This window comes from Malus sylvestris, chromosome 5, assembly GCF_916048215.2.
Source record: "Malus sylvestris chromosome 5, drMalSylv7.2, whole genome shotgun sequence".
NCBI lineage: Eukaryota > Viridiplantae > Streptophyta > Magnoliopsida > Rosales > Rosaceae > Malus > Malus sylvestris.
Genome location: NC_062264.1, coordinates 38,815,629 through 38,837,715, shown reverse-complemented (window position 1 = coordinate 38,837,715; position 22,087 = coordinate 38,815,629). Strand labels below are relative to the sequence as shown.

The 22,087-nt window shown below is 37.7% G+C and overlaps 3 protein-coding genes and 1 pseudogene across 5 annotated transcripts; 2 read left to right on the top strand and 2 right to left on the bottom strand.

Annotated features, from left to right (window-relative positions):
* Positions 1 to 173: 173 nt before the first annotated feature.
* LOC126620765 (vacuolar protein sorting-associated protein 2 homolog 2-like) lies at positions 174 to 4,756 on the bottom strand. The gene is made up of 11 exons (XM_050289045.1): positions 4,555 to 4,756; positions 4,246 to 4,290; positions 3,816 to 3,850; positions 3,680 to 3,730; positions 3,349 to 3,453; positions 3,179 to 3,250; positions 2,937 to 3,008; positions 2,041 to 2,121; positions 1,911 to 1,946; positions 1,684 to 1,814; positions 174 to 449 (listed from the first exon to the last, which is right to left on the bottom strand). Exons 1-11 carry the CDS (start codon positions 4,745 to 4,747, stop codon positions 389 to 391), a joined length of 882 nt encoding a protein of 293 aa, XP_050145002.1. The 5' UTR covers positions 4,748 to 4,756; the 3' UTR covers positions 174 to 388.
* A 2,089-nt stretch (positions 4,757 to 6,845) lies between these two features.
* On the top strand, positions 6,846 to 11,425 carry LOC126624027 (alpha-glucosidase-like). The gene is made up of 5 exons (XM_050293026.1): positions 6,846 to 7,246; positions 8,138 to 8,808; positions 9,174 to 9,404; positions 9,495 to 10,141; positions 10,309 to 11,425. Exons 1-5 carry the CDS (start codon positions 7,017 to 7,019, stop codon positions 11,227 to 11,229), a joined length of 2,700 nt encoding a protein of 899 aa, XP_050148983.1. The 5' UTR covers positions 6,846 to 7,016; the 3' UTR covers positions 11,230 to 11,425.
* A 932-nt stretch (positions 11,426 to 12,357) lies between these two features.
* LOC126622883 (alpha-glucosidase-like) lies at positions 12,358 to 16,241 on the top strand (annotated as a pseudogene).
* Positions 16,242 to 16,443: 202 nt separating this feature from the next.
* On the bottom strand, positions 16,444 to 21,871 carry LOC126623732 (uncharacterized). 3 transcript variants are annotated; one of them, XM_050292710.1, is made up of 13 exons: positions 21,723 to 21,871; positions 20,938 to 21,517; positions 20,360 to 20,544; positions 19,877 to 19,957; positions 19,756 to 19,797; positions 19,603 to 19,647; positions 19,418 to 19,504; positions 18,721 to 18,847; positions 18,551 to 18,631; positions 18,325 to 18,444; positions 17,848 to 17,912; positions 17,175 to 17,280; positions 16,444 to 16,789 (listed from the first exon to the last, which is right to left on the bottom strand). In XM_050292710.1, the coding sequence occupies exons 1-13, from the start codon at positions 21,768 to 21,770 to the stop codon at positions 16,689 to 16,691; spliced, it is 1,668 nt and encodes a 555-aa protein (XP_050148667.1). In that variant the 5' UTR covers positions 21,771 to 21,871; the 3' UTR covers positions 16,444 to 16,688. The 3 variants fall into 3 exon arrangements, 2 of the variants coding, with proteins under 2 accessions (XP_050148667.1, XP_050148668.1); XM_050292711.1 differs by lacking the exon at positions 18,551 to 18,631; XR_007623860.1 differs by lacking the exon at positions 17,848 to 17,912 and having other exon boundaries at positions 16,747 to 16,789.
* Between the last annotated feature and the right edge of the window lie 216 nt (positions 21,872 to 22,087).

The window sequence follows — 22,087 nt, the reverse complement described above, 5'->3', positions numbered from 1 at the left end:
AGTAGTTTGCCATGGTTGACCTTACAACGTTGACTCTCATTTTAAAGTTTAAATAATGACCACCTACTACAAATATTTGTTCAACTTTTCAGAAAAATAAAATAAAATGAAATAGAAAGAAAGCAAATATGTTAACATCACAGCGACAAAGAAATGTTAGATCACACAAGGAGTACGAGAGTCTAACAACTTTGGTTGTTATATAGTAGAATCCGTCTCCATCCAATCCAAATAATTGCTAAAACAAATATATCATCCAGGGAGTCGCACTATTATTACAATATATTCTTCTTTTCTTATGGTTTTGCTTTGTAAGTTGATTAAATTTACACGAATGATGTATTATGATGATGATGATCAAGGTGTGCGCACCGAATGCTTAACGGGATCACAAACGTCGCAGAGAGGCCAACCTCTTCTCAAGATCCTCAACGTCGGGCGATTCAGAACTGCATACAGTTAAGAAAGAGTGTTAGGAACTTAGGATACACTGAATATTATATGGAAACCACACGAAAACGGACCAGACTGGTTTTGATGATGGGAGCATATTAGTTTTCAACTTACGAATCAAACTCAACCAATACTAGTTTATCATGGCAAGTGGCAACAGTTTGTCATAGAAATCGAATGACACCCTTTACCTACTTCATAAAGCATTTTGACCAATTTTGGTGCGGATTGGATTGGATGGGATCAATTCATGAGATATCAGGTATGCTGAGGAAAGAAATGGAGGCCACCTTCCAAAATTTGTCCAAGTTGACAGTAGATGATGCATTAGTTATGAAGGAATCCTGTCCAATCCTACTAACTTGTGGAGATTGAAAGGGATAAGTTTCCTTCGTGACTAATTTGAAAGTTCGGATTCGTTTCTTACTTCAACATGCATTCAATCTAGTGAAATATCCGATCCGATCCAATCTAGTACTAGGCACCAAACATGGCCTTTAGATCAATTGCCTCTGCACACCAAACGGGCTTCCAGAGCATCTACCCTAATATTTCAGTGATACCGTCAGATATGCATAACCCCCCCTAAATGGTATCAACTACGTGAGCAATCATTCTTCAAGTTACGACTTGCAACTCAAACTCGAGCAATGATAATTAACCATGGAAAGTTGGCAAAAGACCGTCATAGAAATCTGATGATGCCTTTTCTTTATAAAAAAATCAACATGTTGTGTCCACCTAATTTATGCTAGCATTTTAGTACAACTATCTATCAAAATAAGGACAAAACTAATTGTAGGTAACCTTTCATTATGATACAATATACTAACTTTATCAAAACCACGCCAAAACGGTCGTGGATGTATAAGACATGCTTAAACCCCCTCAATGATACTGATGATGTGAGGAATCTTCTTCAGATTTTGACTCAATCTCAAGCAATGCTAGTTTATTAAGGCAAGTTAGCAACAGTGTAGTGCAAATATCTGTAAAAATATGATGATTCCTTTTATATAGAAAAGTAAAGTCAACCTGTTATGTCCACCTACTTTCTTACGCATTCATGAATCATTTTCAGTACTGGTGCTTTTCACTTTGAAAAATTAAACAATCAGTCCACTGCTAATACAAAATATAAACTTCTAAAAATCTAAACACGACACAAATTACTGAGTTCTAAGGAAGGAAAAATCATTTGGTGTTTCTAATAGTTAGTAATGGACATACCTGTTAACAACATTTGCAGCATTCTTTGGAGCCACATTTTCAGCATTCCTTGAAGCCACATTTTCAGCATTCCTCGGAGCTACATTTACAGTATTTCTTGATGCAATTCTGCCTTTTGGAGCTGAAGATAACTGTAAGGAACGAGAACAAGAGTCAAAGAGAAGTTGGTTTAAAACGAAAAAATAATAATAATCAAACAAACTCGCTATCAATCTCAAAGCACCAACCTGGGATGCAATATCAACACCAATCTCATCGAGCACCTGAAAATGAAATATTTGAGTTCTGGATTAATAAGATAATGCTGATACACCTGTACAAGAAAATAAAACTACTATAAGGATGCCGATACTCCACCTGGTTAGTGAGCTCCTCTGTTTCCTCTTCAGCCTCATCTTTGTCCAAGGTTTCATCAATAGACTCTGACATCATTTCTATCTGCATAGACGACAATATGATGTCATACTTTACACAAACGTGCATTCTAGAACATGACAGTAGACCAATCAGGGAGGAAAATGGTAGCGTTTAATTGTCCTGGCCAAAAACTAACAACATACGTTACCATTTTTCAACAACGGAGGGTTTGAGTTTCAGATCTCTCACATATATGTTTGGATCTGGTAAACCACATTTGGTGAGCGTAATTTCCCTGGACATGGTAGGTTCCCGTTGTGTCTTCATTTGATTAAAACCACTGTTCTAAAAATTCCCGCCTAGCGCCGCCTAGGCACTAGGCAGCTGGCCACATCCATGATTAGTCCCTAGGCGTTTGAAAATTAAGAAAGTGCGCCTAGACCCACTTAGGCGTCTGACTTGACTGCCTAGGCGCCCACCTAGGCACCCGCTTAGGTCGCGACTCTGACTTAGACAGAAAGTCGATAATTTTTATTTTGCATTTTAATATTTCAATAAAATGTAAGAGTTCTTGAATACTTGGATGAACACTCATTATATGCTCGTTCCCCATGTTTTCAACATGTTCTAATACTTTATAATTTGTATGTCATTTTATCTTGCAATTTATGTATCCTAACATAATTATGTGTGTGTTTTTAAGTATAAATAGGCACTTATTTATACAACATATAATAAATTTATTTAAATTCGCCTAGTCTGCCTAGTCCACGCCTAGCCGCCTAGACGCTAGGCACCAGCCTGCCGCCCGACTAGCACCTAGCGTCTTTTAGAACCTTGATTAAAACCAACATTGAATTAACCAAGAAATTATTACCGGAAACTATTAGTATTACCGTCATATCCATTTGTGCTGCGTTCTTCTGGAATTCTCTAATCACTTTAACTTGTTTTGCAGGTGCCATTTGCTGAAAAGAGAAATAGATAATGACAACAATACTTAGTTAATTTCAAGAGCTGGACTAGATGATTGCAAATGAGAAAAAAATCAATAATAATAAAGTTTAGAGGACTACTACATAGTAATAACTAGTAAATCTGCAATGTTAATTATCCGAAATTCTCTTGATATGTATACCTTGTTCATTGCCACCATTGCTTTAGTTGCACCTTTCATGCCTGTGGAAATAGAAGTGCTTGCGTATAATGCCTGCAAACATATTGCAAGGATGCCAACACTCAGAAAGTTGCTCGCTGCATAATATATATCATGATCTTTTAACTGAACTCAAAGCATAAAATGCTGACCTGTGTATGGGTACCTACACCTCTTATTTGGGCACGACTTCCTTGCAAGTTAGTAATCTGTTGGCGTAGCCTAACGAGCTGACGAGCCAGGATTTTTGTGGCAGCCTGGATAAAACTTATCGTAATTCAGTTTTAATAATGAATGATTAGGTTCAACGACATTACTTATCAACACATCCAAATCATATTGAGAAAATATGTTGAGCTGCATACTTTTGATTCTTAAAGTGGCAAACCTATATGATATCCCCTAATTGTATTGATGTTTACAGCTAATTCCCACATTAACTAGTACGAGGAATAAGTAACTTAAACAGAAAAATAAACTTGCCTCGTTTCCAGTTTTAGCCGTTTTCTTAATCTCCGCCACCAATTTCCTCTCCTGAAATGCAGAAACAATGAGGACACTGAGGGAAACATCTGAAAACATAATCAATCAGAAGGTTCAGGGTAATTGTAACATATACCTCCAACTGAAGAGATGCGATCTCACGTTCAATACCTGTAAGAGAAAAATGGGAGCAGGGTTGACAATAAAAGTTAAACCGCTAAATATTGTAGTTTCAATTTTGTTGCCTCCAACCAAAGAGTAAAACATAAATTAAGCTGAAGTACGCTGAACGACTTTGGAACTTTGTGATCGAAGAAATTGTAGATTCTGAGCTATTCTGATTTCCCACAAATAAAGACGCAAACCACAAAAACATGGAAATTAAAACAATTGATAGCATCTTTTTTCGGTCTTATGGGGGAGTATCATACACATTTAAGGCAATGACAGGAAACTAGATTTGTACAAATCAATAGGAAAAAATTAAGCAGAATGCAAATATAATATGTAGTTGGTATCAGCAATTCTGAAGCAAATTCAAACCAGATAAAGAGAAGAAAACACACCTCTTGTAGCAACACTCATTTCTCTTTTGCTTTCCCTGAGAGCCTCTGTTCAAATACACAGCCAATTTAACAAATTCATTCACAAATTAATCAAACAGACAACCAACAACAAATAAATCTGCAAAAACTAGAGACCCCACAAAACCAATTCTGAGAAGAAAAAACAAAAAGAAGACTAAAAACAATGAGAACCCCTTTTATTTGAAAACCCATTTCTTCTTCCACAATTGCTCACCCACCAAACACAGTGGCAATGCAAAAACCCTAATCAGTGAGAGGAACTAATGAAACCCTAGAGAGAGAGGAAACCTTTGGGCGAGGTCTTCTTCTTGAAGATGTTCATGGTGGACTGAGTGAGTGAGAACCCAGTAGAGTTGTGAAGTTGGGAACTTTTGGAGAGTTGCGAGAGTTTGACAGTCCAAACAAACCAATAGGGCAAAGTCTTCTGAATCTGGTTTATAGGGGAGCGTGCGCTTTGTTCCCGGTTCCCACGTATCCGCATCAACCAGCAACTTTTCCAACTAGCCGTTACGATTCGGCCCATTTCTTTCTGACTATACTGCCCTTCCACAATTAATAAGTTTGATGCCCTTTTGAGCTGTCATTGGTAATTTCCTATTTGGTACAACGCATATCTTTGTATATTAAGCTTAGCCCCGAAAGTTTCTTTCATTTAATTTACTTTATTTTACGAATATTTTCATTACTTGGCCATCATGATATTCAAAAGCCAGAAAATTATAAAAAAAAAATCAATAGATAAATCATAATGTTATAATAATATTATCATTTATTTCAATTCTTGATTTTCTCAATTGGTGTTACAGTAGTTGAGATGAATTTTGGGCCTATTTTTCACCTGAGACATTGTGAGTTTGTTTCTAGACGCTAGTGAATCACACAATGATGGTCAAGATAAGCTGAGAAATGTCTATGCATGTTTTTCCGGCCTCTGGAATGATAGACTGTAGTGGCAAAGTCACCAATTAGTCCCATTTAAAAAAATGGTGGTGCTATGAACACCAAATTCATGCGCCAAATTTGTGCATCATATGATGTGTCACATTTTACATTATATGAATTTTTATTACAATTATTAATCAAACTCTAACTTGAATTAAAATTAAACTTTAATTCGTGACACATCATTTGGTACAAAAATTTAATGTGTTCATTATTCTTTTTTTAATATAAGCTATATTTATATACTAAATTACACACTAAAATTAAAACTCAGGACATTATAAGTTATAAAGAAGACCTTAACAACCAGGACAGCAACCTATATTTCTATTTGAAAGGCAAACTCAAAGGACTGTTGTCAAGACTTCTAATATAATTTTGTCTTTAGCTTCCAGTGTTTTGTTCTAATATTCTTACTGTTTGTTCTTTTATTAGTGGGCTTTAAACATCGGGCCTTATCACTTGATCTTTCTTGTTGCCATGTGATCCTTTGTAGTTGGGTTTGACCGCTATTATTCATATCATATAGGGCTTCACGTGAAGAGCAAAATTCTAACGGTCGATTATCTAACGCATTCTTTTTTCTATTTTATTCGGGTTTGAAACCAGTAGCGTAAAATAAACTTATACATCAGGAGTTCGTTATTAGTACATATGATAACTTACATTTTGTTTCCCTTTCACTTCCATCTAATTCAAAATCTTAACTTAAAAGATAATAATAGTTTTGAAAAAGAAATTTTACCTTACATGTTCGTTGCAAGTGGTGGATTGTCCTAATAATTAAGACTTTCTTATTCAATCCGCTACATCTCATGTTTAAACTCTTCATTCACATAATGTAAATTAATAAAGAATAACTCTCTTAATTGAAACCGTACATGTTTTTTTTAGGGGGTAATAAGCCCTTATATGTTAGCTTATCCTAAAATCACTATCACTCCCTCGCCCAAATGAGCCTAAACTCATGGGTGCATTTTTGCTCACTACTCTTAAGTAGTGGTAATATTTACCATCTTATTTAGTATTATTGGATGAATTTAAATTTTGAGTTTTGTATATATCCAATATACAGATATTGAAATTTAAATTTATCCAACAATAATAAATACAATGATAAACATCACTATCACTTGAGAATGACGCATGATCATATGCTAAAACTTGGAACTTCTCCCATACCAGACAAAGAATACCCGTCCCATCATCCACCTAAATTCCTCTTTCCAAACTTATCCTTGCGATATTATATAATTTCTTGATGAAGCCTATGAGATGTGCAAATGTTAAAGATAACAAGATTTACGATGATAAAAGAAGGATTAAGTCCAAAACATAATGACCATCAACGTTTGTAACAATCATTTAAATAAAATCCATTCATATCTTCACACTTTTCTCGTCATGAAATAATTTTTTACTCGTATGCAAAGCATGTGTGAGAGTATTTTTCTTATTGTTAGCTTATAGAAAGGAGCTGCAAGCTAAGAGAGAAACCTTGAAAAAATTAAGACAATAAAACCAAAATACTGGAAAACACATGAAAAATCCGTATGACGTTGTCAGCACCTTTATTTTTTATTTTTATTTTTATTTTTTTATTTTTTTTTTCTGTTGAGGGGTTACGCATGAAAGCTATATATACCACACGCATAATGCAAGATATAAAAAAAATAAAAATAAAAAATAAAAAAAGCAAAGAGACAACGTAATCATCAAAATCTTGGCTCCACAGAAAACCAAGTACTAGAAGTAGAAGAACACAAGAGTTACGAAAACAAACAGATCACCAAATCTACCAAAAACCAATGGATCGTCGTCTGCATCTGCCATTCTTCTTCTTCTTCTTGTCTGTTTTCTATCTTGCATCATCTGCAAAAGCAATTGCAGAAGCAGAAACAGCAGTTGGGTATGGATACAGAATTCTATCTGTCAACTACTACAATTCCTCCAGGAACTCATTGACTGCTAATCTTGGCCTCATCAAGCCCTCCTCCCTCAACGGACCTGACATCCCAAATCTCAATCTTCACGCCAGGTACCTACTACTCCCTAATTTAACTTAACTAATTAATTATTCTTATCTTGAATAACTTGTATTAGCTGTTGTAGTTGCTTTCCAAGATTACGTTTTCATTCTTTCATTCTCAATCATTTTTGGGGGGTTGACCAGTTCATCAGGATAACAAGACATCTGAACCGTCCATTGTAGATACTAGATAATATTCTAATAAGTCCCTTGCTAAGACTAAAAGACCCTTGCTAAGACTGAGTGTAGCACTGTCACTTGCCCACCAATGCCTTTAATTATACAGGAGGAGCTGCAGTTTGGCCAAAACCTACTTTCCTTTTTAGATGAGAGTTAGTCCTGTTACTACGGTTTAAAGATATTTCTTTTCATTTGTAAGTGAGATATTTTAAGTTCGAATTTTGTGAATGACGAGTTTGATACCTATTCATTCTCACACCCTCTATGTATATATATCGTTGTATAAAAAATATTCATTAAAATAACATAAAGAAAAACTTCAGACGTAAATTGTCTGTAAGAAAGGATCAGTACAAGAAGGTAAGTATTTTTCGTTATGATATTGGTGTGATGATGTTAGTTATATGCGTTTTATTTATTTTTATACAAGTGATACTCTACTTTAAACCAATTAGTGTAAGAGTGATTCATATCTGGGCAAATAGAGAGCTTCATGTACGCTCTAACCAATAGGATTACGCCCCCACTTATGCATTTTAGCCGCATTAGATGCCTATGATCATATTTTTCATTTGAACCATAAATAACAGGGTGATGTGTTTTGCTATACAAGTTAATAATTCAGATTCAGAGATTTACAACATAAAAATTTCATGTCATCAAATTTCTAGCAAGAAAATATTTCATGAAATTATCTTAAATTCTTAATCATGCATGCAGCTATGAAACTAAAGATCGTCTAAGAATTCGGATTACAGACTCAAAGCAACAACGATGGGAAATCCCACAAAACATGATTCCCAGTCAAACCAAAACGCCCACCCCCACCCCCCACTGCATCTCCTCCAGCGACTTTGTCTTCACTCTTCGCAACACCACCCCATTCGGCTTCACTGTCACCCGCCGCTCCTCCAACGACGTCATCTTCGACACCTCCCCCAAATCATCAGACCCCAACACCTACTTGGTCTTCAAGGACCAATACATCCAACTCTCCTCTTCTCTCCCCCAAAACAGATCCTCCATTTTCGGCCTCGGCGAGCACACCAAGTCCTCCTTCAAGATCATTCCCAACCAAACATTGACTCTCTGGAATGCTGACATTGGTAGCGTCAATCCCGACCTCAACCTTTACGGGTCCCACCCTTTCTACCTGGACGTCAGGTCCGCGTCTCAAGATGGCGGCAAGACCGGTGCAGGAACATCTCATGGGGTGTTGCTGCTGAATAGTAATGGCATGGACATAACATACAGCGGTGCTAGGATTACTTATAAGGTAATTGGTGGAATTGTGGACTTGTACTTCTTTTCTGGACCGACACCTGAGTTGGTGGTAGAGCAATATACAGAACTCATTGGTCGCCCTACCCCTATGCCCTACTGGTCTTTTGGTAAGTTTGATGCTTAGATTATAAACTGAACTTTGTTGGCTATGTATCCTCCCGAAGTAGTGCTTCAACGATCACATTTTCGTGGCACATTGGTTATGTGACATGCACATAGCAGTGAGTCCACTTGTTACATCAGTTGTTACAGCCAAGAATACTGTTATTTGTACCATATGTCAACTGACGATGTGATTTCATTTGCTTGTCCGTACTACTGACATAGTATGCTTTTAGTTTTGATTTCAGTTTTTGAACCATATCCATTTCATTCACTTATACATTAATGGTTCAAGTAAAAATTGGAAGACTACTGATGACATTACGGTTCTTACACAATTCATATTAAGTTGATTTCATTCCTGCTGAAGGATTCCACCAGTGTCGATACGGTTACAAGAATGTTTCCGATGTTGAGGGCGTGGTTGCTGGTTATGCAAAAGCCAGTATCCCTCTTGAAGTTATGTGGACGGACATTGATTACATGGATGCTTACAAGGACTTCACTCTCGATCCCGTCAACTTTCCATTGGATAGGATGAAGAAATTTGTTAACACTCTTCACCAAAATGGTCAGAAATATGTCCTCATCTTGGATCCTGGTACGTACGCAGCCTAAAGCCTAAACGCTAATTGTGTTTTCAAATTATTGTGTCACAATAGCAGGAATGATCATATGCTTTCTTTGACAGGTATCAGTAACAATGATACCTATGAAACCTACATCAGAGGGAAGAAAGCAGATATATTCATCAAGCGCAATGGAATTCCTTACCTGGGAAGTGTATGGCCTGGTGATGTCTACTTCCCTGACTTTGCACATCCACGTACTGAAAAATATTGGGCTAATGAGATACAAATATTTCAAGATGCTCTGCCTTTTGACGGTCTTTGGCTCGATATGAATGAGATATCCAATTTCATAACCTCTCCTCCCACTCCATCTTCTACACTTGATGACCCTCCGTACAAGATTAACAATTCTGGAGTCCTGCGTCCGATCAATAACAAGACTGTTCCGGCAACAGCGCTGCACTTTGGTAACATTACAGAATATAATGCACATAACCTCTATGGACTCTTGGAAGCCAAGGCAACAAACAAGGCCTTAATCAATGTAACTGGTAAAAGACCGTTTATACTTTCTAGATCAACTTTTGTAAGCTCCGGTAAGTACACAGCACACTGGACTGGAGATAATTCTGCACAATGGAGTGATCTAGCATACACAATTCCAGGCATTCTAAATTTTGGACTTTTCGGAATTCCGATGGTTGGAGCTGATATATGTGGATTCTCTGGAAATACTACTGAAGAACTCTGCCGGCGATGGATTCAGGTAACCAATGATTTTTAACTGAAATTTTCGATAAAATATTAGACCACATTATACATCTTGATTCACATATGACTTTATTTACATTTAGCGAGGCCAGTCTCTGAACATTTGCATATCTGTCGAGTCAAACTTATGTGATTAACTTAGTTAGCTATGTGTATATGTAGCTAGGGGCCTTTTACCCCTTTTCAAGAGATCACTCAGACAAGTTTACAATCCGTCAAGAGCTCTATCTATGGGATTCAGTGGCAGAAACATCCAGGAAGGTTCTTGGGCTGCGCTATCGGTTGCTCCCCTTATTTTACACATCAATGTATGAGGCACACAAAAAGGGAACCCCAATTGCAAGACCCCTTTTCTTCTCATTTCCTCAAGATACCACAACTTACGAGGTCAATACGCAGTTTCTGATTGGTAGAGGTGTAATGGTATCACCTGTGTTGAAGCCAGGAGTCAATTCAGTTGATGCATATTTTCCCGCTGGAAACTGGTTTGATCTCTTCAACTACTCGAAATCAGTAAGTGTAAGTTCAGGACAGTACATTAGGCTGGATGCGCCGCCTGATCATATCAACGTGCATGTCCACGAAGGAAATATTTTGGCGTTGCAAGGGGAGGCCTTGACAACACAAGCGGCCCGAAAGACTGCTTTTGAGCTCTTGGTAGTTTTTAGTAGCAACGGACAAATTACAGGAGAAGTTTTCTTGGACGACGGAGAGGAAATTGAAATGGGAGGAGAGGGAGGTAAGTGGAGTTTAGTGAGATTTTATAGTGGAACAGAAAAGGGAAGTGTATTTGTAAGCTCAAATGTTGTAAATGGAGGATTCGCTTTAAGCGAAAAATGGATCATTGATAAAGTTACCTTCATTGGGTTGGAAAAGGTTGGTCATGGATTTGAAGGGTATGCGCTCAACATTGCTAAGGGAGCGAATTTGAAGGGAAACTCAGACATGAGAGCAAGCTTTGACAGGAATAAGCAGTTTGTCACAGTAGTGATTTGCGACCTTTCGATTCTTATAGGAGCAGAGTTTAAGTTGGAGTTGAAGCCGAAGCATACTGCTGAACGCACTTTGCAGAGAACAATCTGAATAACTGCACGCCATTGAAATTTATGGATCCAAGGAACATATGTTAGAAGTAATGGCAGGAGAAGAACTGATTTCTTTCGTTTTAATTCAGAAAATACACTAAAACACACATATTCTGCAATTATTTGTACATTTGCAAAACTTTGAATTGCAATCCAACTTTTTAAAAGGAGTTCCTTTTGATCATTGCCTCAAAGATACATTCTTCCCTAAATATTCTCTTCAATAATTGTGATTTAACACTCATCCTTAACAGTTGTCCTTAGCACTGTAGAGGTGAAGATTGTTGGAGATTAGTTACTAAATTTTGCAAGTCTTTCCTTTTTGGGTAAGAAGACAGTATGGGCTCACTCAGGTGGCCCGTTGAGTATCGTTGTCAGTGGTGGGTCGCTGACCGGATTTTTTCGTCGATGGTGCATGGTATGCCGGAGGAAGCCGGAAGGATTGTTATGTGTAACGAAGCGGCATACCTTGTAAATTTAGATTTTTAGTTAGTCTATAATTTGGAAAGTTTGACATATGACTTGTAACCTAATGCTCAGCTCGCATTAAGCGCGTCCTATCCTCATGTTAAGGCACGCCCCATCCCTAATAAGTGAGTAGCAAATCACAAGAATTTCTTAGGTTTGATTAACAAAAGGTGCAAAGGAAAATCAATTACCACTTTGTAAAAATTAAAGAATGTCTGTTGAGTGCTTAATCCAAGTTTGTTGTTCAAACTGGCCTGCCTGCCTGGTGGTATTGTGTTTGAGATACCTATGAGTTTCTTCCATTCGACCGGGTTGAAATCTCTGACAATGTTTTTATTGAGAACCATCTAAGCACACTATCTTTCAAGATTGTACATTATCGTTTTCTCAACTTAATGAATATCGTACTTTTTAAAAAAAAAGATATGAGTTTCTTCCCTCCAAATCCCCCTCCCTTTTTTTTCACAAAAATCCTCCTCCCTTTCAATCCTCTTTTATTTGAATGGTCATGATTAAGTCACGCCAACATCTGTAGTTGACTTCTTTACATAGAGAGGAAAAAAAAATAAAAGTGAGAAGCGGATTGGAAAGAGGGGATTTGGAGGGAAGAGAATCCTACTCTAACTAAAAATGTTCAATTTTTGGATAAAGTCAATCCATGGAGTTTGCTGTGAGCACTGAGAAAGCTCAATCCCCGGGATATATTGCAGCTTAAAAACGTGTTGTTACTTCCTAGACATGATTTTTTTCCGTTATAAAGTAAATAACAAAGATTTAATCTTGTCACAATAGGTAATATAATTACTTATGTTATATTTCACATTTTTCAAGAGCTGAGTTTTAAAAGCTATATATTTTATGGAAAAGTTTGATTAAAAAAATAATCCTTAGTAATCCCCAGAACACCAAGTAGCGATTGCAATTGAAACACAGAAAATGAAGATGAAAGAAAACAGATCAACTACACCATTTTTGTTGTGTTTTTCTTTGTTTGTAGTTTATTTGCATCATTCAATGGCCAGCAGGGAAATGATGAAGCAGTTGGGTTTGGATACGCAGTTCAATCTGTCCCCAATTCCTCTGCGACTTTGACTGCCAATCTTAGCCTCATCAACACCTCGTCCACTTATGGTCCTGACATCTCAAGTCTCACTCTCTACGCCAGGTACTTAATCTATACAATTAACCCCATTAATCTTATGATCTTAACTAATTTATTAGATGTTACCAATTGATTTCTGAGATGAAAATTAATTGTTTGGCTTAACATAAAATTATAAGCTAATGTTCTTTTAACTATAAATCATACGAAAGCAAAGTAACTCGTAAATTTAAAAATTGAATTATTTTGTGTACATGTTAAACTTTTATTTGTTTCAAAAAAGAACGATCCAAGTGTTTCCCTTATGAGTTACATTCTTTTTCGCATTTAAGTGAGTTTCTTACCATATTTTGCATGTTATATATATATATATATATATATATATATATATATATATATATATATATATAGCCTCACACCTTTGACTTTTGAGTTTTAATTAATTTTTTATTTTTTTTGTTTTGTTTTGGGGAACAGCTATGAAACCAAAGATCGTCTGAGGGTTCGAATAATAGATTCAAACCACCAAAGATGGGAAATCCCTCAAGACATCATCCCCCGCCAAACCCTAAACTCAACTACACCTCCTCCCGACAGCGAACTTGTCTTCACCCTCCGCAACACCACCCCATTCGGCTTCACTGTCACCCGCCGGTCCACCAACGACGTGGTTTTCGACACCTCTCCGGACCCATCAAACTCCAGCACCTTCCTCGTCTTCAGGGACCAGTACATCCAGCTCTCCTCCTCCCTTCCCCAGAACAGGTCCTCCTTTTTTGGCCTCGGCGAGCACACCAAATCCACCTTCAAGCTCATTCCCGGCACCACCTTCATCTTCAGGGGTGCTGACATGCCCAGCATCCAAACTGACGTCAACCTCTACGGGTCCCACCCCTTCTACCTGGACGTCAGGTCGTCCTCCTCAGACGGCAAGCCCGACGGTGCTGGAACATCTCATGGAGTGTTGCTGTTGAATAACAATGGCATGGACATAAGATACGACGGCGACAGGATTACTTATAAGGCCATCGGTGGTGTTGTGGACCTGTATTTCTTTGCCGGACCTACGCCTGAGTTGGTGGTGCAGCAGTATACTGAGCTCATTGGTCGCCCTGCCCCTATGCCCTATTGGTCTTTTGGTAAGTTGCTCTACAGTGTAAATATATTCAACTTAATTTGCTATTTTTATTCTATTAATCTATTTTATAGTAACCTAGAAGGATCACATTTTTGAATCGTATTAGTTCATGATTACTAAATATCTTGTTACATCAATTATTATAAAGATCCGTTCCATAATTAATCGATTAGTGATCTGCCACTTAACATGTCACTTGGTCAACAAATATGATCTTTCTAGCATTGTTTGAGCACTCGAAAAACTTGATTTTGGATTCACATTTTAATAATTTCATGCTCAAACTATTCATGTTAATGGTGAAGGATTCCACCAGAGCGGATATGGTTACAAGAATGTTTCGGATCTTGAAGGCGTGGTTGCTGGCTATGCAAATGCAAGTATCCCTCTTGAGGTTATGTGGACAGACATTGATCACATGGATGCTTTTATGGACTTCACTCTTGATCCCGTCAACTTTCCAGTCGATAAGATGCAGAATTTTGTGAATACCCTTCACAATAATAGCCAGAAATATGTCCTCATTGTTGACCCTGGTATGTAACCTTACGGTTTAATGTCTATTTAGTGTCCTCTAGTTATTTTTCTTAAAAGTTTATAATCGATTATATTTTTGCATATTTTCCTTTTCTTACTTGATTATTTTCTATTTGCAGTATTAGTACAAATGCGAGCTATGAAACCCTAACCAGGGGGGGGCAAGCAGATATATTTATAAAACGTGATGGCAGTTATTACCAGGGGAAGGTTTGGCCTGGAGATGTCTACTTCCCTGATTTTATTCATCCACAAAGTGAAAGTTATTGGACAAATGAGATCAAAATATTCAAAGAGACCCTTCCTTTTGATGGTCTGTGGCTTGACATGAATGAGATTGCGAACTTCTTAACCTCCCCTCAAACTCAAAACTCTACACTTGATGATCCGCCATACAAAATCAGCAATGGAGGAAACCAGCGTCCGATAATTAGTAACACTGTTCCGGGATCAGCCCTACACTTTGGCAATGTTACGGAATATGATGTTCATAACCTGTTTGGCCTCTTGGAGTCCAAAGCAAGAAACAAGGCCTTACTTAATATAACTGAGAAGAGACCCTTTGTGCTATCCAGGTCAACTTTTATGAACTCTGGCAGCACATTGGACCGGAGACAACGGCGCGAAATGGGAGGATTTGGCATATTCCATTCCAGCCATTTTGAACTTTGGACTCTTCGGAGTTCCGATGGTTGGAGCTGATATCTGTGGATTATTAGGAGATACTAATGAAGAACTCTGCAGGGGTAACTGATAAGCATTTAATTCCGAACACTAAAACAAAAAACTAGACCACATTATGTAACTTGCAAATGTGACTAACTTCACCTATGTCTATGTGTAGGTGGGAGCCTTTTACCCGTTTTCAAGAGATCACTCTGATATCCATTCAAGCCGGCAAGAGCTCTACCTTTGGGAATCAGTAGCTGCATCAGCCAGGAAGGTGCTCGGCCCGCGCTACCGGTTGCTCCTCTTGATTTACACATCAATGTACGAGGCACACAAAAATGGAACCCCAATTGCAAGACCCCTTTTCTTCTCATTTCCTCAAGATATCAATACTTACGAGATTAGGTCACAGTTTCTGATTGGTAGAGGTGTGCTGGTTACACCTGTGTTGAAGCAAGGGGAAAACTCGGTTGAGGCATACTTTACTGCAGACAACTGGTTCGATCTCTTCAACTACACGAACTCGGTGAATGTAAGCTCAGGGCAGAACGTTGCACTGGATGCACAGCCAGATCATATCAACATGCATGTTCGCAAAGGAAATATATTGGCCTTGCAAGGAGATGCCTTGACAACAGAAGCAGCCCGGAAAACTGCATTCGAACTTTTGGTGGTTGTTAGCAGTAGTGAACAGAGTACCGGACAAGTTTTCTTGGATGATGGAGAGGAAGCGGAAATGGGAGGAGACGGAGGCAACTGGACTTCAGTAGGATTTTCTTCTACTACACAAAATGGAAGTGTACATCTAAGCTCTAAGGTGGAAAACCAAGGATTCGCTTTAAACCAAAAGTTGATCATTGATAATGTTACCTTCATCGGGTTGCAAAACGCAGGTGGGGTGGAAGGGTATACTTTCAACATTACAAGGGGAGCAAACTCGACCGGAGATATCAAGGCCAGCCTTGACAGTAGCCAGCGGTTTGTTACGGTACAGATTTCCGGAGTAGCAATTCCTATAGGAACAGAGTTTGAGTTGGAGCTTAAGCATGGAAATGCTCTGAACAGCTCTGGAAACAAAGCTTTCATAGGCCTGTAATATTTGGAACTTCTTTTTTTGCTAATAAGAAAAGTTATTGACGTGATTGCAGATGAAAGATTGCAAATTTTTTCCTTTTACTGGAAAGAGACTATCAAGCAACGCCTGCAAAACTCTCTTGAATGTTGAATAGAGTTCTACTGCAATCAACATGCCTATCATCTGGTTTTCGTTCTAATTCAATCTCGTCAATACAGGCTCATCCATGAAAAGTTTTTATACACACACTGCAGATCATTTTGGAAAATGAAGCGAGTTTACAGTAAAATTGAATATCCGATCCAAATTTGCAAGAGCAGATTAGTTTGACCATTCCCTCAAACATACCCTTCAATTTGAACAGCCACGATTAAATTATATCTTACAGAAATCTTTCCTTCACCTCTTGTGTAACAACATACTCGAGAACAACTGTCTCTGAACATTTATTGATGTCTGGAATTCGCATTAGCCTTTTGAAGTCCCACCAAATTCTTCTAAGAGGCGCTCAATGGTCTTTCTCGATGTGACCTTGTCAATCTCAAATGCTTGCATCTCTGCTCCAAGGCCTGCACAAGCACCATGAGGAAGTTTAACACCATCATGGCACCATAACGCAATTTAAAATTAACCATCTTTTGAATCCCGGATGATGTGTAGCAATTAAAACGAAAAAATACGCAACTTATTAGCAAGAGCAATACAGAAACCAAAGAAAAACAACTGGAGTTTCTCCATCTCACAATTTTCTGGCAATTACGAGTTTAGTTAGAATCGATGAGATCATAATTGTTACAAACCTCTTTATATGAATACCAGTCAGCAGGATGAAAACAACCAAGTATGTATTTCTAACCTACTCTTCCAGAGATCTCAAGTCGGACTAAAATTCCCAATTTTTCCGGCCACACAAACTGTAGTGCGTGGCCTGTATTATTTTGAAGTGATTCTTACCTGACTGATGGATCGCTTTGAGAGGCAGTTGGGAAGCACAGGAGTCGAAGAAAAACAGCAAATTTTTCATGAGCTCCACTGACTCAGCAGCCACTAGGATCTCTCTCTGTATTTGACCAAATACATGGACAATGTCAGAGCCTCTACCATAAGATAGTAAAACGCTACACAATCCTTTTTCTAGACAACATATTCAGTTTGTTCTAAAAAAAGACTAGAGACTGTGACTGAAGCAAAATATGTATGGATACTCAGAGAGTCGGTGGATTACTTATTAATTGAGCGCATACTTGGCTCATTTTGTTTAAAGTACTCCCCATTCCATGAGGAAAGAAATGCCAAAAGGCCCTTAGATGAGCACTTGGCGCCCTTAGATGAGCACTTGGCAGTCCAAAATTAGGATACAAAATATTGCAATCACATCAAAGTCAAACACAGAAGTTTGAGTTGTTCGAACATCTAAGTTACAATAGACTCTCAAATGATCAATCCTTAACCGACTCGAAGCTTTGGCTTTATTAATCATGACTCACAAAGGAAATGATTCAAACCCTCTTTGAAATAGGTTCGTTTTAAATTAAGCCCCGGGGCATACCAGATCATTAACGGGTAGAACACGTATTAACAAAAAAGAGAAAATGTCAAATATAACTTATATTAGCACGTCTCTAACCTTGAAGTTTCTTTTCGAATCATAATACCCAGAAACAACCATGAGAAGCCGGAGTTTCTCCATCTCTGAAATTAACAATAAAAACAATGAAAATGCACAAAAAAATAAAAAATAAAAAATCTTTATAGTTTAAAGTTTAAACACAAAAAGAACTAAATATCTTTATCGTTTAAACAATGAAATTCATCAACGTAGTTTGGAACAGGGAAAACAAGAATAAAAGACGTGTAAGGTAGTGGCGACAAAAAACTACCGGCAAGATAATATCTTCAAAATTATAGGATGTTACTTCCGTTATTATCAACATAAAAGGAAAGTAAATAATTGAAGTGAGATTGGATTAAAGGTCAACCTACACTATCCGAATTAGTGAACAAGCTGACCATTAAAGGCTTCAGTACTTATATTTCTTGCAATATGATAAATGTTTATGGTTCAAATATCTCACGAGAATTTAGTGGATGAAAATTTACTTACGTTGGAAATTTCTAACTTCGCGCGCTGAGGTGTTCTCGTGTTGAAGAAGCTGTGCAATTGGCATTCCAATGGAACTCATCCCAATTTGTGATGTTCTAGCACCAGGACCCTCCGGTTTACCTGTTTCAACGACTATTATGTTAGTGGAAGGATATTCCATTACGTTGAAGGGCAAAAAGAAATCCCAAGACAAGCTTAAAAGGACTAGGTTAGTTCAAGTCCAGACCTACTCTTGTCCACTTTTTGAAATCCTTGCGTAATATATCACCAACCTTGAGATCAGATACATCATACATTTTGTATCTCACTGAAAATCAAAAGTTAAATATAGAGGAATTCGTTTTAAATAAAGTAAATGAAAACAATAGATAGGCAAGTCATGGACACAATACATACGTAACTGGTAAAGGCCATTGCACCCAAAGCGTCCAGCACCATGAATTAACAGTGTAGCCATGTACTTATCTTTGATTGAACACTGAGAACCACACAAGTTTGTGGAGTCTAAAAGGATGGCAGCTAACTGCAAGATATAGGAATTCCAGAGAAAAAAAATGTAAAAAGGCAATGGAGGGAAAACTAAAGTCTGAAGTTAAGAGTATTTCATGGCAAACCAAGATATCAACTACCGATCCCCCCAACCTCACAACCCAGCAACTTAAATGGCTGGCCTACATTATAAGGGTTAATGATTTGACTACCTATCTTAGGCCACAAGCCGAATCCTAGAAAAGAAAATGTGGAATAGGTACCATCATGCTATACAAGAGCCAATAGCTAATAAAATATGAAGTCCAGCAATATGCTGTAAGGAAAATTTTCTACTAGCAGTAAATTACAATTGACTAAGGTAGCCAAAGATGGACGCAGAAAAAACATGGGAGGTTTTTAACTCGTTGCTGCAAAGTACATGGTCTCTATGGTGGGGCATGAACAGGAGAGAGAGAGAGAGAGAGAGAGAGAGAGAGAGAGAGAGAGAGAGAAAGAGAGAGACTGAGAGAGAGCTGAAAACAGTGCACCAAGAAATAGGTCTTTTAGATCTTCAAATAAGTTGTTCACATTTTACAGCATGAAAAAGGAAAAAGAAAGGTACCAAAAGTCTGCTGAATCCTGGTCCAGCCAAAATCTCAGGTAAAATCAGAGAAAACTTCTCAGCAACAACTGTGCAGCATGAGCTATCCTGTTTTGATAACACGATAATCAGGACATTCATTCATTTTAAGGACAATAGGGACAAAGGAAGCTACTAAGGTTACAATGCATAGGTTTCAATAATACCTCTGTTACAGTAACACTCTTAACCCAGGGATATACAGATTCTCCCTGTAAAACAAGACAAAATCTTATATTAGGCAACTTTTAGCTACATTGAACGTGTCAGCAAGTAGTAGGATAAGCTTAAACGCATCCGCTTTGAGTTCAGCAAATCACCTGTTTGCAATTGAAAATTTCAACTACTGCCTCTTTCAATCCCTGATATAGGAAGAAACGAGTATGAATCATTTCCCACGGTAAAATTTCAAGTATATCCCAATTTTTGAATTTGATTTACCTCTTGCTTGGCTGGGAGCTTGTGGCCATTTAATAGAACTATTTTAAGACTCCCAAATAGATCATAATATGACAGATCAATCTGCTCAAAATTTCACGGTGAAAGGTAAACACATAAGTTGAACAGGCATGCCATAATTGAAAAGTTATATTTCAGGCCGCAACTAGTCACAAGTAAAGGTGAAAAATTAGAGAGAAAAAGAATCCACATAAGTAATCTGTAAAACCGCATGATTCATATATGATTCAACAATATGGATGTTCCACATTTCATTACAATATACACAGGATGGGTATAAGTGATACACATGGAATATAAGCAGCAAGGAATAAACGAAATTTCCAAAAAACAAAATAAAAAGAATCTGCAGGTATAGCATTTTTGTATTAAGTCAGTTCTTGGAATATCGTTGCTATCAGCACTAATCTACCCAAGTGGAAGAAAATAGGAGACCACAGTACAACATTAGTCAATAGAACGTACCTCATCTACAAAGATTAAGGACGACTGATCAATTTGACAAGAATCAAGTAACCATTTGAGTTCAGCTTGAGAATTTATGTCTGACCTCTTCATGTTGATAACAGGCACTGTACACAACTGGTCACATTTTTGTGTTTCATTCAGGTAGAAGGCATAAGTGATGGTTGAAACAATGGATCCAACATCTGCAAATTGTCCAAGAGTGGCAAAAATGTATACTCTGACATCAATTCACAAATTTGGCTGAAAGATATAGAAAATCACAACGAAACACATATTATCAGCATTGCAATACAGTGTTTCTGACATTTTTTAAATTTGTATTAACAAAAGATATGGACTTAAATAGTATTAGACTCAATAACAATTCAAATGATTTCCAATGAATTTTGGATATTCAGGGCACATAGCACATTAAGTTTGTCTTGTCAATGTTGTCATGAATTGGGTTTTGAAACTCATATTGTAGTACAATGTGGTCTCTTATTTACACATGTTAATTTCAAAAGAAATGATACAAAGATTACAAAAGGAAAAGTACAAAAAACTTGGAAAGGAGATTTAAAGGCAGGCATTACCAGCAATATCTTCAGCCATTACAACATGTAAGAATTTTTCCGGGACACTGGCATTAACTTCATCCTTTGTGGCTTTGAGAAACAAATTAAGCCTGTAAATGCTTGGACACGATGCAACAATTTCAAATTGCGGTGAGTCCCCACTATAAAACGATGCAGCAGACTGAGGAAGTGAAACAGTAGACAGGTTTTCTTTCCTTCTATTCACCCTGAATGATTTCCCACTTGTGGCACTTGCTAGACCATTTACTCTACCATGCTTATGATCATTTGCTTCAATGGCAGGCTCATTTAATGTCCTCAAATCAAAGCTAAAAGCTGACTGAACATTAGCGAACGCAAATGAAGCAGTTTTACCAAATTTCGCCCCTTCAAAGGGCTTAAGAACACTATCATCAGAGAATGGAACTTGCCCTTTTCTTGTGAGTGTGTTACCAATATCCGACGTGGTACGAGAAATGTTCCGACTTCCATGGATTGCCTGAAAATCAACAGTAGGTGGGCTACGATTCTGATCATCAAGCCTCAAAAGGCCATCGAAAAACGGGTTATGTCTGGCACGGTTGTATGGCTCCTCCACCTACAAAATAACATCAATAGGCACAATTTTAAGTACAATTTCAATAGCAAAACGAACAGAGGCTTCCTCTTTTACTCACTACTTCCCAAATTCAAACCCTCTCTCGTTCTCTTAGTCTAACTTAGCCTAGTAATATTGTTCGTAATACAAAAAAATACCGAAACGAAAAGGTTAAGGATCAAATGAAGTTCAGAGTCAGACTGACCTGATTGGGCTGCCCAACAGCTCTGGGACTGGGACTCCTGGACCTCATGGTTCTGAATAGCAACACAAGAAAGCGCCAGGCAAATGGTGTTGCAGTTTTGAAGACGTGAAAGGCCGGCAGAATCCCTGACTAAAACAAGAGCACAAGACGCCATGGGAAGCCTTGTGAAATCCGCCATAATCTTAGCAGAGCTCAACAGCTTAGGAAACAGAGTCTTCAGACAAAGACAAAAGTGTCAAACTTTTCACCTTCAATTTCACTGCGCCTCACTAATCGATTAACAGATAAAGTTAAACAACAATTAAAAAATAACCCAATAAAAAGGGCCTTTTGTTTTGTTTATTTTTCTGGGTCGAACATTTTCA

Excerpts from the sequence above, each read along its gene's own strand:
- LOC126620765 (XM_050289045.1), bottom strand. The coding sequence starts at position 4,747 with ATGCGGATACGTGGGAACCGGGAACAAAGCGCACGCTCCCCTATAAAC. Across the intron at positions 3,454-3,679 it reads CGGCTAAAACTGGAAACGAG|GCTGCCACAAAAATCCTGGC; the intron begins GCAAGTTTATTT and ends AGTTTTATCCAG. Across the intron at positions 2,122-2,936 it reads CAGCACAAATGGATATGACG|ATAGAAATGATGTCAGAGTC; the intron begins GTAATACTAATA and ends TCGTCTATGCAG.
- LOC126624027 (XM_050293026.1), top strand. The coding sequence starts at position 7,017 with ATGGATCGTCGTCTGCATCTGCCATTCTTCTTCTTCTTCTTGTCTGTT. Across the intron at positions 7,247-8,137 it reads AATCTCAATCTTCACGCCAG|CTATGAAACTAAAGATCGTC; the intron begins GTACCTACTACT and ends TCATGCATGCAG. Across the intron at positions 8,809-9,173 it reads TATGCCCTACTGGTCTTTTG|GATTCCACCAGTGTCGATAC; the intron begins GTAAGTTTGATG and ends TTCCTGCTGAAG.
- LOC126623732 (XM_050292710.1), bottom strand. The coding sequence starts at position 21,770 with ATGAGGTCCAGGAGTCCCAGTCCCAGAGCTGTTGGGCAGCCCAATCAG. Across the intron at positions 18,632-18,720 it reads CAATGGCCTTTACCAGTTAC|TGAGATACAAAATGTATGAT; the intron begins GTATGTATTGTG and ends TTTGATTTTCAG. Across the intron at positions 17,913-18,324 it reads CGAAGTTAGAAATTTCCAAC|AGATGGAGAAACTCCGGCTT; the intron begins GTAAGTAAATTT and ends TGTTAATTTCAG.